The sequence below is a fragment of the Elephantulus edwardii genome, unplaced genomic scaffold (assembly GCF_000299155.1).
Source record: "Elephantulus edwardii isolate Elephantulus edwardi_28Jun2011 unplaced genomic scaffold, EleEdw1.0 scaffold00049, whole genome shotgun sequence".
Taxonomy (NCBI): Eukaryota; Metazoa; Chordata; class Mammalia; order Macroscelidea; family Macroscelididae; genus Elephantulus; species Elephantulus edwardii.
The window spans coordinates 4668654-4687506 of record NW_006399799.1 but is presented as its reverse complement, the minus strand read 5'-3'; the positions used below and the strand labels follow the sequence as shown (position 1 = coordinate 4687506).

The window sequence follows — 18853 nt, the reverse complement described above, 5'->3', positions numbered from 1 at the left end:
GAGGTCAGCTGTGCAACTTCAATGTGACTGAATCCTTCAAGGAGCTGTCAAGAATCGTTCATGCGTCACGGCATGGAGAAGATCGGGAGGCCCAACCACGTGTTGAGCTTGCAGGACCTCTGCTGCTGAGCCACTGTGTCTTGCACGCTTGTCTACCTCACTGACAAGCTCCCACTGCCAGTCACTATCAAGAGCCACCTCATGTCCTTCTCCACGGCCAACGGCATGAACTCAGTCATGACGTATGGCCGCTTGTACTCACTGGCTGGTGGGGGCAGGGGCACAGCCAGCAAGGGCAACAGCCTCAAGCACTGTCGCTCCATCTGGCCACCCCAGAGTCGTTGTCCCCCCCCCCAACTGGCCCCCCCGAACTGCTCCCACAGCAACTGCAAGATCTCATAGCGGGCAAGATGGAGAGGATGCTGGGTGTGCTCATGTTGCCCTGCCAGTCCACCCATGCTGGCCGTGGTCAGTGCCGCCTCAGGCCACAGTACTGTATGCTCTGCTCTCATTTAGTGAAAATATGGGGCCTCTTTTCTGTACATTTTTAAGGGTCATGAGGCTGCCCAGGTGTGGCAGCTGTGGGGGCATGCTGGGTGAGAAGACAGGGCTAAGGAAAGAACTGGAGTCTGGTTTTGTGCCACCTGACATTGCAGGCACCTGCGCCTGAACAAACCCAGTGAAAGAGACAGGGAGGAGAAGAAGCCTCTGCTCGCTACATCCAGTATGCAGACCCCAGGGAAGTGCCAGAGAGTGTCTGAGTGTAGACAATGCCGTGTGCTCACCTACCACCACCAGCCCTGCAATGAGAGGGGCCTGGAACCCCTGCACCAGCTCACAGTCTCTGGGAGGAATGACTGCTCTGTACAAGTAACAGTGGCCCTGGGACCACAGGCCGATGGGACTCTCTGGAGCTGCCACTCCACGCTAACTCTGGCGTGCTGTGACCACTCCTCTCCATGTTGTTGTACTGCAGGGTCATGGACAAGTCAGCACTGAGGGCTACTGCGCCCAGGACCCAGGCAGCCCATGCCCTATCCCCACCACCACCCCACCCCCCAAGCCTGTAGTCACACTGGTGCTCAACTCTACCTCCTGCTCTAAGCCCCCTGGTCTGTCCCACAGCTGCAGGATAGCTCAGGTGTCTGGTGAAGGGTCCTGAGCAGCTTAGCTGGCCTCAGGGGCTTGCCCCTGAGGCCTCCCATCCATTATAGAGATGGATCCTTTTTTGGGATTACAGAAAGAACCTCCCCCTGGTTTCTCCTTAAGGAGAGACACTTATCTGACGTGACACTACCCCTGGCTGCTGTGGACTCTCTCCAGTTCTCTCCTGATTATTTTTATTTCTTTGTAGAGTAAATGTATTTGACTATCAAAACAAAACAAGGAACTCATGAACTAGTATACAAAATGGGTGACCCAGGAGAACTCTGGTGGCCTAGTGGCAAGAAGTTGCACTGTAATCCCAGATGTAAGAGGTTTGAATCCACCAGATGCTCTGCTGGAGAAGGAGGGGCAATCTCTTCCTGTACCGGTCAGATCCGATTTGATGGTACACACACACAAAATAGTAAAACTAAAAAAAATAAATTAAAAAAAAAAAATAAAAAGAAAATGAACCTGGAGGACAATATGCTGAGTGGAATACCTCAGTCACAAAAGAGCAAATACTACATAGTGCCACTGTTATAAAACAGGACTGACATCGGGGTTCGGGGGAAACTGAGAAAGATGGGATAAATTATGTATACTGCATTGAAATTAGTTAGATGAGGGAACTATTTAAAAGGAATATATGATTAGGTATTATTGTCATGATAGTTCAAAAATGAATGCTGCATAGTGGTGCAGTGGACTTGGGAGGAGGGATTTTATAACAATGAAAGAATTTTACTTTTCAAAGAGAAGAGCAAAGGGGGAAGGGGAGGGAGAAAAGTGCAACAATGAATGAATGGAAATCCAAAGTCTCTGTAAACTTTCATTAAAAATAAAAAAAAACCCACCCCAACAGATAAATATTTTTTTTAAAAAAGTTGGTTACAGTACAGCTATACAATTAACCATCATTAAAAATAGCACAGTAAGCCTACATTCAATGACAGAGCTATCTACACAGATGAGTGAACATACATTCATAAAAAAAGTCAGGAAAGATATTTATCAAATATTTAAAATCAGTTATCTTTGGAGAATGTTAGTAACAAAGACTTTCATTTTTTATTTTATTCCTTTCTGAACTATAAAGCTGAATATATTACTTTTTTTCAAACAAGAGAATCTGAATCTCTCTTTTTTTTTTATTTTATTTTATTATTTTGTGTGTGTCTGTACCATCCAATCAGATCCGACAGGTACAGGAGAATGCCCCTCCTTTTCTGGCAGAGCACCTGGTGGATTCAAACCACATATCTCTGGGATTGCAGTGCAGCTTCTTGCCCCTAGGCCACCAGAGCTCCCCAAATATATTACTTTTATAATCACAAATTAACAAGTACTTTATGAAATCAATTTTTCAACAGTCACAAAGTATTTTAAGAAAATTATGTAAAATAGGAAGGCTTTCGAGGAAAACTAAGAGACCCTGTAAACAGAAATTGTATTAGCTGATAATAAAAGCATGATCTCTGTCATGATTCACAGAGACACACAGTATGGCTATATTTTAACATATTATCTGTGAAAAAAACTGTCACTAAAAAAACAGAGCAATATTTCTAAATTTACAGTAAATTGTAGAAAATACTGCCAGGATATGGTAATATCTGTACAAAATAAAACTGAATCATAACAAAAATCAGCCCTCAATAAGCACTGTAATACTTTAAATGCATACTCTAGATTTGTATTTATCATCTATCTAAAGAAATTATTTCTCAAAATAGTACTTACAGTTCTCCACAATTTCATCAAAAACTGCACCAGATTTCTGTTCAAACTGGAAAAAAAAAGACAGAAAAGAGTAACATTATTATTACATATCTGTATTTTTTTAAGGATGTTCAAGTAGCCTCAAGGAGTTAACACGACCAACCCCAAGGCAGGTAACCAGCAAATGCTAAACCATCACCTGCTTCTAAGGATAAAGATGGACAGTACCCTCCTGTGCATTTATCAGTCTCTTAAAATATGACGAAGCTATGAGTTAGTTACAGTTTGACACAACACACCAACATCACACTTTTGTTATCTCTCTAATCACCAGTAACTATAATTTTCAACCAAAAATATGCAAATACACAACAATGAAATCAGAATAACACTACCAAATAGAGTAAAATAAATTTTAAAAAAGAAGATATGGTCCTGGGCCAAAAGCTCAAATTAAAACCAAAACATACGAGCAAGAGCCTACGGTGATGAAGGAATAAGTTCAAGCTGCTTTAAAGGAAACAGCAAAAAATAAGGCCCCAGGAAGAAACGGTATACCAATTGACATATTTCAGCTAATGGATGCTGACCCTGGATGTGCGCTGTGCCAAGAAATCTGGAAAACAATCACTTGGCCAACCGACTAGAAGAGATCTATATCTGTTCCCTCTCCAAAGAAGGGTGACCCAACTGAGTGTGGAAACTATAGAACAATATCACTGATTTCACATGCAAGCAAGATTCTACTGAAGATTATCCAAAAATGACTGGAACAGCACATCAGCAGAGAACTGCCAGAAGTCCAGGCTGGGTTTAGAAGGGGTTGTGGTACTAGGGATATTGTAGCTGATGTTAGATGGATCTTAGCTGAAAGCAGGGAATACCAGAAGAATGTCTATCTGTGTTTCATTGATTATGCAAAGGTGTTTGACTGTGTGGATCATAACAAACTGTGGCTGATTCTGAGAAGAAGGGGAATCCCAGAACACTTGATCGTGCTAATGAGAAACCTATACTTGCACCAGGAGGCAGTCAGCAGAAGAGATCAAGGAAACAGCATGGTTCAAAATTGGGAAGGGTGTGCAACAGGGATGTGTCCTATCTCCATCCCTTTCAACCTAAATGCAGAACTGATTATCCTAGAGGCTAGGCTCTATGAGGAGAAGTGTGGTGTCAGGATTGGTTGAAGATCTATCAACAGTCTGCGTTATGTAGATGACACAACTCTGTTTGTTGAAACTGAAGAGGACCAGAAGTGCTTGCTGCACAGGTCAAGGCCTGCAGCCTTCAATATGGATTGAGGCTCAATATCAAAGAAGACAAAAATTCTTACCACTGAATCAATTGGCAGCATCAGGATGGATGGTGAAGAGACCGAGATTGTTAACAACTTTAGTCTGCCTGGCTCCACAAAGAACACTCTTGGCACCAGCAGCCAGGAAATTAAAAGACGTATTGCCATGGCAAAGTCTGCTGTTAGGGACTGCTCCAAAGTACTGAAGAGCAATTGTGTCCTTCTGGAGACTAAGGTGCATCTGATACAGGCCATGGTCTTTGCAATCACTTGTTATGCATCAGAGAGCTGGACAATAACTAGGGAAGATAGAAGGAGAATTGATGCCTTTGAGCTGTGATGATGGAGAAGAGTATTGAGGGTACCATGGACTGCCACGAAAACTTGGAGTCTCATCCTGTAGAGGGTAAACTGGGCTGCTCCAAGGAGGCAAGGATTCTGGGGCTTTGTCTGACATACTTTCGACCTGTTGTAAGAAGAGACCGGTCCTTTGAGAGGGACATCATGCTTGGGAGGGTGGAGGACCAGCAAAGGAGGGGAAGACCCTCTATGAGGTGGATTGATTCAGTGACTGGGGTAATCGGGATGGGTGTGTCAGAAACAATGCAACTGGCACAGGACAGAGCAAGGTTTAGGGCTGTTGTACATAGGGTCACTATGAGTCGCAAGAGACTCACCGGCACATAACAACAACAGCATCTAATTTGGTTATAAAAAATTACTTAGAGTTTAAATCACTTTTACATCACAAAAATATAGAATCACACATATTTACAGTAATAATGCCTACCAAAATAATAATATATAACTAACACTTGTGTACTAGATATAACAGAACTCAAAAAGAATTATGTCAAAGTACTTCTTCCAGGCTAAAGCTAGATATCTACAACTCTTTAAAAAGAAAATGAACCATGTTATCAGGGTGGTTCATATCAAGTATGCCCAAGCCGAAGACAAAAGGAAAATCCAGTCTGAGGTAATTCCAGATCTTTGAAACAGACACAGTGAGGATAAAAATAAATAAATAAAATAAATAAACTCACTCAACTCTATGCAGGAATTAAATACACTAAGCTGCTCTATCACGAATCTTAAAGACATCATTGTTTTTGCATAGTCATCCCCAGGTCACAATATATAATATTATCAGGCACAAACTGTATTGTAACCCCGAAGGCACGCAATTCTAACCCACAAGGTGCTCTGCGGGAGAAGGATGGGCAATATCCTTCTGTGCCTCTGAACACCCCTGAAAGGGTCAGCTATGGGTTGGTTCTAACTCAAAGGTAAGCAGGGTGGACAGTGTGAGCATAATAACTGAAAGTTTGGTCAGATCCAGTCACTCTGCAGAAGATCATCACCCTGATAATTGAGAATTCCAAAATGAGACTGTGAGCTGGACTCTTTTAGCCTCTAGACTGACAACATAGCAGTAACATTAGTCTGGAGGCTAACATGCATCTGATCCAGGTCATGGTCTTTGCAATTACTTGTTACACGTCAGAGAGCTGGACAATGACAAAAATGGGAGAACAAGCATCAATGCCTTTGAGTCGTGATGTTAGAGAAGAATACTGAACATACCATGGACTGTCAAGAGAACAAACAGGTCTGTTCTGGAGAGAAGGGTAAAACCAGGTTGCTCCTTGGAGGCAAACATTTTGAAGCTCTTTCTCATACACTTTGGCCATGTTGCCAGGAAAGACCAGTTCTTACTGGACTGGTAAGGATAACATACCTTGAGGGGAGAGGTGAAAACAATCCAAATATCCACCAATAGAGGAATTCCTAAAGAAAATGTGCTACATTAAGTCTGTAAAATAAAGATAATACTGGAACACTAAAATAAAAAGCAAAGGAAGAGTTTATATACAGAATCAATCTTGGATAAAGAAAGGAGAAGGAAGTGAAAATTAATAAAAGAATAAGCAAGGTGATAGGAAAGAATATACAATAAGCATTTAAGTATACACTGTAATTAATAACAATAATCAATTTTGACTGTTCTATAATAAAGAGTCTATGCATGATTAAATGAAAACTCAGTACGTTTTGTAAACTTTAACTCAAATAATTTTTTTAATAAAAGAAATTCTGCTCTCAATTTTTTTAAGCTTATGTATATATTCTATGTAATGTTACATTGTTCTGTTCTGTTCTGAAAAATGCTTCTTGAACTCTGTATAGGTTTGCCATGAGCACAATTAAGTTTCCTGGGATTTTTTTCCCCCCAATATGTCTACACTTTGTTAGGAGCCACAACCTCAAATGCCTTTATAAAAGCAATAAAATGAGAGTGGTGAGCATGCAATTAGTGGAACACATGAAGGAAAGATGGAATTTAAGTGAAAACTACTAAGAAAAGAATTAGTTTGGGAGCCTCAGTGGGGAAGAACGAGCCTCAGTGGGGAAGAGCGAGCCTCTGTGGTAAGCAGTGTGTTGTGTCGGGACTCACCTGCCAGGAGCAAGTAAGACAGTAGGAATTTGAGTGAGTTACTGAGGGGGGAACACTGCTGATTGTTGGACCAACTTCACTTTAAGCAGGAGAGAGTGAAACAGCTGGAGCTTGACTGCGGTGCCATAGTGGTTTTCCATTCAGGTCTCCCCTGCACACGCATGTCCCTGCCCCCAGTGTGGGTTTGCAGCATGCCCCCCCATCCCTTGCACCAGTTCTCGTATGCACCCACCCTATGTGCATCTGCATGCATGTCTGCCCAACCTTCTTCAGGAGCAGTGATATCAGATCAAGAAGCAGCTATCGCCTCAGGCACGAAAAACTCTTATTACCATAGCAATGTCACAAATGAAGCAGGTTACCTCACTTCCTATACAAGCCCAAAGCACAATATTACCCCTGAAAAATGACAGAGTATCAATAGATTTCCTGAAACCAGAAAGTCTCATGGAACTTTGTGACATAAATTTTGTGTTTTATTTTTAATTAATTTTAATAAATATTTACAGAGATTTTGGATTTTCATTCATTCACTGCCACACTTTTCTCCCTGCCCACCCCTCCCCACCAGTTGGCTCCTCTCTTTGAAAAGAAAAAGAAAAAAAGATTCCTTCATTGGTATATAATTCCCAGATCCCTTCTCCTCCCCCTTCCCCTGCACCGAGTACACTTCTCTATGCAACCTTAATTCTGGACTCCTGTGCTAACCATAATACTCAATCATATATCACCTCTAATCTGTTCTTTCCCTCATCTGTTTCAATACAGTATACGTAATTTATCCAGTTTTTTCTCAGTCTTACCCCAACCCTGATGTCAGACCCATTCTACAACAGTGGCACCATGCAGTATTTGTCCCTTTGTGACTGAGATACTTCACTCAGCATAATGTTCTCTAGAGTCACCCATTTTGAATAATATTGCATGAACTCCTTGTTTTTCAAGGCAGCATAGTATTCCATTGTGTGACTATACCACAGCTTCTCTATCCATTCATTTGTTGATGGGTACTTAGGTTGCTTCCAACTCTTTGCTATTGTAAACAAAGCTGCAATAAACATGGGTGTGCTGACATAAAATTTGAAAGATCACTGAATATTTTCAAAGGGTGAAAGACCTTGAAGAATTACAGGACACTGAAAGCAAAAACCAGGAGGGGTTTAAAAAAACAATCCAAAACAATGCAGATAAAACAAACTATGCATTAAAGGCACTGGAAAAACAAGAAACCATGATCCAAAATATGAGATCCAACGTTTCAGATGCTGTCAACATGATGGAGGGACACATGAACAGAGTTGAACAGATGGAACACAGAACCAGTGAAATAGAAGACAGAATTGTCACCACTGATCTGCAAAAGCAAAAAGCAGAATCAAAAAGGAAGGAAAAAGAACACCAAAGAATAATGTGGGACACCATGAAGAGAAGTAACATGTGCATCATCGGAATCCCAGAACAGGAAGAAGTAGAGGTACCGAAAAAGTTGCGGAAGAATTACTAGAAGAAAACTTCCCAGGTATAATGAAGAATGAGAGAATATATATTCAAGAAGCTGAGCAAACACCATACAAAACAGATCCCAAAAGAAAAACACCAAAGCTTATCATGGTCAAATTTGCCAGAACCAAAGATAAGGACAGAATTCGGAAAGCAGCGAGGGAGAAACAAAGAGTAACCGGAGAGCACATAAGATTAAATGCTGATTTCTCAGAAGAAACCATACAAGCGAAAAGACAGCTGAATGACATATATTGAACACTCAAAGAACACAACTGTCAACCAAAAATACTATACCCAGCAAAACTGTCCATCAAATATGAAGGAGAGATCAAGATATTCCCAGAAAAGCAGAACCTAAGGGAGTTTGTAAAAACAAGACCAGAGTTGCAGGAAACACCGAGAGACATCCTTCTTAAAGAGGTGCCACAGAAAGCAGGATGAACCAAAGTAATTAGCAACAACATCAAAAAGAAGTCAACAAATTTACAGCAATAAAACCTTGCCTCTCAATAATCACACTGAATGTAAATGGTTTAAATGCACCACTGAAGAGGAAAAGAGTACCAGATTAGATAAAAAAAATTAAAATCCATCAATATTCTGTCTACAAGAGACACACAAGAAAAATAAAGATAGACTAAAAATAAAAGGGTGGGGAAAATATATCAAGCAAATGGCAACCAGAAAAAAGCAGTAGTACTGATATTAATCTCTGATAAAATAAATGTTAGTGCAAAAACCATCACAAAGGACAAGGACGGTCACTACATAATGCTTCAAGGGTCAATAGAACATGAGGACATAATAATAAATATTTATGCATCAAATGAAAGACCTGCAAAATATGTAAAACAAACATTAACAAAACTGAAAAAGGAAATAGATACCACTACCATAGTACTTGGAGACTTCAATACACCACTCTCAAGAAAAGTTTCTTTCCAGAAAGAAACTCAACAAAGATGCTAAATAATTAAAACATACAGAGCCAAGACCTCGTCCATTCTGGAGCACAGGCTCCACTGCACAGTCAATGCCAGTTCACACTTGCCACCTCCAGCTAACCATGGATGATCACATCGCTGCGCTTGTGGTTGACAACTACTCCAGCATGTGCTAGGCCAGCTTCACAAGCAACAGTGAGCCCCAGGCCATCTTCCCCTCCATTGTGGGGCGCCCTCAGCACCAGGGCCTGATGGTGGGCATGGGCCAGAAGAACTCCTACATGGGTGATGAAGTCCAGACCAAGAGAGGCATCCTGACTCTCAAGTACCCCATTAAGCACAGCATTGTCACCAAATTGGATGACATGGAAAAGATCTGGCACCACACCTTCCTACAACGACCTGTGTATGGCCCCTGAAGTGCACCCTGTGCTGCTGACGGAGGGGGCCCCTGAAACCCAAGGCTAACTGGGAGAAGATGACCAAAATTCATGTTTGAGACTTTCAACATCCCTGCGATATACGCTGCCATCCAGGCTGTGCTGTTCCTGTATGCCTCTGGCCAGACCACCAGCACTGTGACAGATTCCAGCAATGAGGTTACTTACCCACACTGTGACAGCAAATGGTGTGGAGTGAGAATGAATCCATTCAGTTTTGCAATGTGCCTAGGACTTTGATTGTACATTGTTCTTTTTTTAAATATTCATTCCAAATAATTGCTACATGGCGATGTGACTAGAAACTCCTGCCTTTCCAAAACCCTCTCCCTTCCCCTAAGCTAAAGAGCCCCGTCCCCCTCCTGGGTCCACACACAACAGGGGTGGCAGGGAGCATTAATTTTGTGTAAATTATACGGAACCCAATTTTTTTTTTTGAGGGGGGGTGTAAAAAAATTTTCCACCTTAATACTTGTTCTCAAGTTTTAGTTTTCAATACTCCACCATCAGAGGCCCTACTTTTTTGGGGCCCTTGCCCTTCCCTCAACTCTAGAAATATGAAGGCTTTTGATCTAACTGGGGTGGCTAAGATGTGGAGGCAAACAGGGCTTTACCTGTACGCTAACTTGAGACCAGCAGAATAAAAGTGTACACCTTAAAGTGTAATAAAAAAAAAACCCACAAAAAACAATAAACCAACTTGATCTCATAGATATTTACAGGGTAATACACCTTAAAAAAGCACAGTACACCTTTTCCAAAGTGCATAGAACATTCTCCAGAATAGATCACATTTTAGGCTACAAGGCATCAATAAATTAAAAAACATAAAATAATTCAAAGCATCTTCTCAGACCACAAGGCCACAAAATTAGAAATTAATAACAAGAGTATAAAGGAGAAAAAAACATACATTTGGAAGCTGAACAACACCTTTCTTGAAAATGACTGGGTACTAAAAAAAAAAAAAAGAAATTAAAAAGTTTCTTGAAACAAATGACAATGAAAACACCACTCATAAAAACCTCTGTGAAACAGCAAAAGCAGTAATCAAAGGTCAACTTATAGCAATAAGCAAACACATCAAACGGCAGGAAAAATGACCATTTACTGTCTAAACCAACATTTTCCACAAATAGAAAACGAAAAACAAGAAAACCTGATACCCTCTAAAAAACCTGAAATTATAAAAATTAGAGCAGAAATAAATGAAAAAGAAAACCAACAAATAATTGAAGCCATCAACAAAACTAAGACTTGGTTCATTAAAAAGGTCAACAAAACTGACAAACCACTAGAAAAACTAATAAAGGAAAAGACACAAAATAATCTAAATAAGAGATGAAAGGGGCAACATCACAAGAGAACCAACTAAAATAAAAAGGCTAACATTCGAATATTATGAAAAACTATACTCAAACAAATATGAAACCCTAGAGGAAACTGACAAATACATAGAAATTTACAACCTGCCTAAATAGACACTAACTGAAATTGAACACCTGAACAGAACAACTACAAAAGAAATTGTGTGTACCGTAATAAAACAATGTTCAGCCCAGAAAAGTCCTAGACCAGATGATTTTAAAAGTAAATTTTATCAAACATTCAGAGAAGAACTGTCACCGATTCTATATAAACCATATCAGAAAATATAAAAAGATGGAATTCTCCCAGACTCATTTTATGAAGCAAATATATCCTTGATACCAGCCAAGTAAAGACACCACCAAAATAGAAAACTATATAGGCCAATACCTCTCATGAACATAGATGCAAAAATCCTGAATAAAATCCTGGCCAACAGAATCCAATGATGTATAAAAAAAATAATTCACCAAGATCAAGTGGTATTCATAACAGGCATGCAAGGATGGTTCCACATAAGAAAAACAATCAATGTAATTCATATTAACAAAGCAAAGAACAAAAATTGCATGATCCTATCAATTGATGCAAAATAGGCCTTTGACAAAATCCAACACCTTTTCCTAATTAAAACCCTGGACAGAATAGGATTAGAGGAAATATCTTCAACATAATAAAAAGTATATAAGCAAACCCTAGAGCCAACATTGTTCTCAAATAGAGAGATTAAAGGCATTCCCTTTCAGTACAGTAACTAGGTGAGGATGCCCACTATCACCTCTCTTATTCAATATTGGATTGGAAGTCTTAGTGATAGCTATTAAGAGAAAGAAATATATGAAGATGATAGTATACTTAGAAAACCCTAAAGACTCAGCAAGAAAACTACTGGACATAGTTGACCAATTCAGCAAAGTGGCACAACACAGGATCAACATACAAAAATCAATTGGATTTCTCTACAGTGACAAAGAGAAAGAGTGCTGGAGCTAAGAAAAACAATACCCTTCACAATATATAATCACAAGATGAAATACTTGGGAGTAAACCTAACCAAAAGCACAAAGGATCTATTCAAAGAAAATTACGAAATATTACTACAAGAAACAACAAGAGACCTGGAGAAATGGACCAGTCCCTTCTTACAACAGATTGAAAGTATGTCAAACAAAGTCCCAGAATCCTTGCCTCCTTGGAACAGCCCAGTTTACCCCTCTCCAGGATGAATCTGATGTTTTCTTGGCAGTCCATGGTACCCTCAATACTCTTCTCCAGCACCACAGCTCAAAGGCATCAATTCTCCTATCCTCCCTAGTCATTGTCCAACTCTCTGATGTATAACAAGTGATTGCAAAGACCATGGCCTGTATCAGATGCACCACAGTCTCTAGAGTGACACCACTGCTCTTCAGTACTTTGGAGAGGTCTCTAACAGCAGACTTTCCCATCATAATTATTGTTATTATGTGCTATCAAGTCGCTTGCGACTCATAGTGACCCAATGTACAAGAGCCCTAAACGCCATTCTATCCTGTGCCAACCTCATGGTCTCAAACACCCTCATTCCCCCTTTCTAAGAAGATGGCACCAAAAGTGAAGGAAGATCCTGCCCATCCCAAAACTGAAGCCAACGCAAAAGCATTAAAGGCCAAGAAGGCAGTCCTGAAGGGAATCCACAGCCAAAAAAAAAAAAAAAGATCTGCACATCACCCACCTTCCAGCAGCATACGATGCTGAGACACCAAAGGCAGCCCAAATACCCCTGGAAGAATGCCGCCAGGAGAAACAAGCTTGACCACTCACTATGCCATCATCGAATCTCCCCTGACCACTGAGCTATGAAGAAGATAGAATATAACAACACACTTGTGTTCATTGTGGATGTCAAGGTCAACAAGCACCAAATTAAACAAGCTGTAAAGAAGCTCTATGAAAATGATGTGGCAAAGGTCAACACTTTGATTAGGCCTGTTGGAGAGAAGAAGGCCTATGTTTGACTTGCTCCTGATTATGATGCTTTGGATGTTGCCAACAAACTTGGGATCATCTAAACTGAGTCCAGCAGGCGAATTCTAAATATAAATTTTTCTCACCAAAAAAAATAAACCCCAAACTAATGCCCACCACTCCACTCACAGAATCAATCCATCTCATCGAAGGTCATCCTCTCCTGCTCTCCTCCACTCTCCCAAACATGTCTCTCTCTAAAGACCAGACCCTCCTTCCAACATGCCAAAGTATGTCAGACAAAGCTTCAGAATCCTTGACTCCAAGGAGCATTCTCGCTTCACCCTCTCCAACTGAAAAATGGGCACAGGATATGAACACACACTTCACCAAAGAAGACATTCAGATGGTAAACAAACACATGAAGAAATGTTCAAAATCCCTAGCTCTAAGAGCAATGCAAATAAAAACTATGAGATATCATCTCACCCCAGTCAATTTAACAGAACAGCAAAGATCAAACACTGGCAAGTTTGTGGAGAAACAGTTGGTGGGAGTGTAAAATGGTGCAACCATTATGGAAGCTGTGTGGAGCTTTCTCAAAAAGTTGCAAATAGAAATACCATTTGCTCCAACAATTCCGCTACTGGGAATTTACCCTAAAGAATTCATAACCACCACCCAAGCAGATATATGCACACTCATGTTTACTGTGGCTTTGTTCACAATAACAAAGAGCTGGAAACAACACAAGTACCCATCAACAAACGAATAGAGAAGTTCTGGTATATTCACACAGTGGAATACTATGTAGCATTGAAAAACAAGGAACTCATGAAATATTCAATATGGGTGAACCTGGAGGACATTATGCTGAAATATCTCAGTCACAAAAGGACAAATATTGCATAGGACCACTGTTGTAAAACGAGACTGACATCAGGGTTGAGGGAAGACAGAGAAGGAAGGGAGCAACAATATATACTGCATTCAAACAGATGAGGGAGAGAACTGTTTAAAAGGGATTTATGATTGGGTATTACTGTCATGACAGGAGTCCAGAATGAAGGCTGCACAGTTGAGTGGACTTGGGGGGAGGGATTGCATAATGATGAAAGAGTTTTTCTTCTACTTTTCAAGAAGAGTGAATTGGTAGGAGGGGTGGATAGGGAGGAAAGTGCAACAATGAATGAATGGAAACCCTAAGTCTCTGTAAACTTTGATTAAAATTAATTAAAAAAAATAAAATTTGGGAATGGGTTATGTACTGATCTATCTCTCCCTAAAATGTGAATGGAAATCCTAATCCCTAATAGGTTTCTCCTGCTACCCAAAAGTAGAACATTCCTATGAAAACTACCTACTGTAAGCCAAAATGGCAATAAAGGTGAGTATTTACAAACTCAACAAATGTCCTTCAAATCATAAGAAACAGTATATCAAATCCAAAATAACACAGATCTTTTGTTCACAGGATCACTATGCGTGGTACTTGACAGAATCTAACAACATCAGTAGTCTGTTCACATAGTTCACAGCTACTGGACCTGACTGTGAGGTACTGGGTAAATAAACAAATTCATATTTGTTTCCATTACCAAGAAAGGTGATCCAACAGAATATGGAAACTACCAAACAATATCATTAATATCACATGCAAGCAAAATACTGCTGAAGATCATTCAAAAACAGCTACATAGATAGGGAAATGCCAAAAGTCCGAGCAGTATTTAGAAGAGACAATGGCACCAGGGTTGTCACTGCTGATGTCAGATGGATTCTGGCTGACAGAAAAGAATACCAGAGGAATGTCTATGCTTTATTAACTATGCAAAGGCATTTGATTGTGTGGACTATAACAAGTGATGGCTAACCCTGAGAAGAATGGGATTCCCAGAGCAATTAATTTTGTTCATGCGAACCTTATACCTAGATCTGGAGGCTGTTGTGCAAACAGAGCAAGGGCACACTATATGGTTTACAATGAAGAAGGGAGTACGTCAGGATTGTGTTTTCTTTCCATACCTATTCAATTTGTATGTTTTGGTTTTAAGTCTATCTTTATCCTCATGTCTCAAGTGTGTCTCTTGTGACAACATTGATGATCTTGCTGTCTTTACCCATTTTGTTAGTATTTTTCTCTTAACTAGTGAATTAAATCTATTCACATTCAGTGTTAATTACTGTTTTTAATATTAATTATTGTTTTGAGGCTCAATATCAAGAAGTCAAAGATTCTCACCACTGGACCAATTGGCAGCATCAGGATAGATGGTGAAGAGAATGAGATTGTTCACAACTTTAGTTTGCTTGGCTCCACAGTCAACACTCTTGGCACCAGCAGCCAGGAAATTAAAAGACGTATTGCCATGGCAAAGTCTGATGTTAGGGACCTCTCCAAAGTACTGAAGAGCAATGATGTCACTCTGGAGATTAAGGTGTGTCTGATATAGGCCATGGTCTTTGTAATCACTTGTTATGCATCAGAGAGTTGGACAATGACTAGGGAGGATAGAAGGGGAATTGATGTCTTTGAGCTGTGGTGCTGGAGAAGAGTATTGCGTGTACCATGGACTGCTAAGAAAACAAACAGTTTTATCCTAGAGAGGGTTAAACCAGGCTGCTCCTTGGAGGCAAGGATTCTGAGGCTTTGTCAGACATACTCTGGGCATGTTGCAAGGAGGGACCAGTCCTTGGAAAGGGACATCATTCTTGGGAAGGTGGACGGACAGCGCAGGAGGGGAATACCCTCTATGAGGTAAATTGATTCAGTGACTAGGGTAATCCGGGTGTGTCAGAGACAGTGCAACTGGCACAGGACAGAGCAGGGTTTAGGGCTGTTTGTACATAGGGTTGCTATGAGTCGCAAGTGACTCGGCACATAACAACAACAACATGCACCATTAAGTCAGAAATAGTCAATAAACACCAGACCTTAATTATTGAAAAGTATCGCTTTATTGTTACCATTTTGCTGCCCTGTTTTTGTGGTACATGACCTTCTAGCTTTCCCTGTCAATGCATGGTTGTAATCATCTTTGAATTATAACGCAAATTTCCCCAGCATGTGCTATTAATGATACTCTTCTTTTAGGCATTCTGTTTGACTGCCTTTCTGGGGCATGAGTATAAACAAGGATTTCTTTCACTTGGCTAGCCAGGTAATTGTTTTCCAAATTTACTGACTTCCAACAGTAAGTACTTCCAACATTGTATCTGTTAAAATAACAACTTAAATCAATTACTGGAGATTAGGGGTTTTTTTGTAAATGCTATCAATACAACTTAAGCTTCTTCCTTCAACACTAGAGATTTTATGATCAGGTAACTATAGACAAGGTTGAATGTTAAAACAGTTCCTTTTGGTACAGTGCCTGTGTGTTCCTTCCACCTTGTTCAGATGCCTCTAGTTCTATTAAGGTGGCTTAGTGGTAAGTAAGTGCACTGCCAACACAAAGGTATACCATTCTAATCCATCAGCTGCTATGTGGGAGAAAGATTTCTAATTTCCTCCTAGGTAATTTACAGCTTCTAAAAACTCACTAGAGGGGCAGCTGTGGATCTGTTAAAACCGAACAGTACACAACAGCATTATTAAATTTCTTTTTGCCCACAGAATCTTTCAACATTCCAAGTCAAAGCTTTCATTTTCTTTCTCAATTCTTTCAACATGTTCAGCTCTTTTGACTTTCTAACTGCAGGGCTTTGCCCATTTTAATATTTTACCTAGTCGTCTTGAGTTTTTCTGGTTGTATTTGCTTCGGCTACTTTTACATTAGAGTTGGTTGAACAATATGTAACAACATTCAAGAGCAAGATTCAGAATTTTTTCCTAACATCAATTTTAGTTTTTTTTCCTTTCCTATCTTTTAAATTACTGCTTATTTTCTTCATGAATGATGTACTTGATGTCACCCCACAAATTTTCTGAGCTTCAGCCATTAGTATCCTAACTGTCAAATCTATTATAGGTCTGATTTCTCTTGAATTGCTTTGGTTTTCTTAAAACATGCATAACAACAAATGACCATCTGTTCCTTCAGTTTGCACTGACTGATAATACAAAGCTTCTCCAACTTAATTTAAATATACTAAAAATAATACTTAAATAATAACTTCATGAAGTCTAAAGGAGTAGTATAACTAGTATAAACTAACCTGAGGATAAGAAATTTCTAAAAGGTCTCAGTCTCATGCAGAGTTCTTTTTGTGGGGGTTTTTCTCCACAGACTCAGTACCAAGTTCTAATGATAATCAGTAAGCCCTCTGTCATGACTAACTGAGGAAGCAAAAAAAGCTACTGTTTTTAAATATGCCCAGAATATTTTGTATAACAAAGGACGACTCTCTAGAGTTAAAGACTTTAACCAGTCTTAGCCTACCTGGGCAAAAGGCATTTCTCCAACTTCGGCTCTTGTAACCTTCCTGTATCACCTAAGGAAGGGTAAAAAGAAAACTAAGAAACCCTTAAGTCACAAGGAAGTGACAAAACACACTAAAATATAGATGTAATCATAATATTGAATCACAAAATTTACACATACATACACACACCACACCTCCCCACAACAGTAGAGAACAAGTGTAACAGGGAATTATAAATAAGAGCAAACCGTAACATAGACTCTCACTAAGGAAGAGTTCTTAAAGAACCCCAAAGACAGTAGGGGAAACAAAAACAAGATCACACAAGAAGAAAATGAAGCCTCGGGTACCTACATCTAAAGGAACAACAAATAAAATCTAACAGCTGGTCAGCTTAACATAAAACCTCTCACGCAAAGTCTATCTGCCTAAATTACTACCTGATACAACAAAGGAAGGAAAGGGAAGGGGGGGGGGGGGGAAGGTCATAAAAACTAGTCCAATAAGTAACAGCATGATAGTTGGAGAAAAGTTGTCAAAAATGTCATGTGACCCAGATCTAAAAGCACCACCCATGGAAGCAACAGTCAAGAAATGAAAAGATGTACTTCATTAGGCAAGGACATTACTGCATGCTGTGAAAGACTTCTTACACTGCTAAAAGTCAAAAGATGGTAGTTTATGCCGCATCAACAATTAAATGGATAGACAGACTACGGCACATTCACACAATGGAATATTACACAGCACTGAGTAACAGTGACCTCATAAAACACTACATAATATAGATGAGTCTAGAAGACAGTATTCTGAGTGAAGTATCTTAGTCACAAAAGGACAAATACTGCATAAGACCACTGTACAATTATAGGATGAATGTGGGGTGGGGAAAGAGCACAAAAAGATTAATGAATGCTGCACTGGAATGGGTAAGATCAGAAACTATGTGTATACCAACTAACAGCCTGGACCAGGATAAGCATTACAAAGAGATCTGGGGAAAGAACAAGGTAGAAAATGTTCATTAATAAATGAATGAAAACCAATCCCTTTGCGGTTGTTTTTGGGTTTTTTTTAAAGAAAAAGACTAAGTTGCACCTAGAAATAAATAAAAAGGCTACATTGAACCTAATCTCAGCCAATACATTTTCAATTGGTCCATATGGAGACCTGGACAAGGAGGAACCAAAGAATTACTGATGTCTTTGAACTATGGTGATGGAAAAAGTACTCAATATTTCATGGGCTGCCAAAAGAATAACAAATCTATTTGAAGGCAAGGTGCTCCCTAAGATGCAAGATGGAGAGACTTCATCTCATATACATTAGGCATGTTATCAGAAAGGACCAGTACCTGAAGAAATACACTGCTGCTGTTGTTGTTGTTGTTCTGTGCCATCGAGTCGTTTGCGACTCATAGCGACCTTATCTACAACAGCCCTAAACCTTGCTCTATCCAGTGCCAATCGCATTGCCTGTGACACACCTATCCTGATTACCCCAGTCACTGAATCAATCCACCTCATAGAGGGTCTTCCCCTCCTGCGCTGTCCCTCTACTCTAGCCAGCATGATGTCCCTCTCCAAAGACCTGTCTCTCCTTACAACATGTCCAAAGTATGTCAGACGAAGCATCAGAATCCTTGCCTCCAAGGGGTAGACTGGTT

At 40.0% G+C, this 18853-nt stretch overlaps 1 protein-coding gene and 1 pseudogene across 2 annotated transcripts in view; one reads left to right on the top strand and one right to left on the bottom strand.

Moving 5' to 3' along the window:
• LOC102871598 overlaps nt 1-402 on the top strand; it is a 4819-nt pseudogene extending 4417 nt beyond the window's left edge.
• Nucleotides 1-18853, bottom strand: part of ZMYM4 (zinc finger, MYM-type 4) — a 195148-nt gene that overhangs the window by 133545 nt on the left and 42750 nt on the right. For both annotated transcript variants that reach the window (XM_006886432.1, XM_006886433.1), the window contains exon 2: nt 2890-2935. In XM_006886432.1, coding sequence (XP_006886494.1) covers nt 2890-2935 — 46 coding nt within the window. The remainder of the gene's footprint in view (nt 1-2889; nt 2936-18853) is intronic.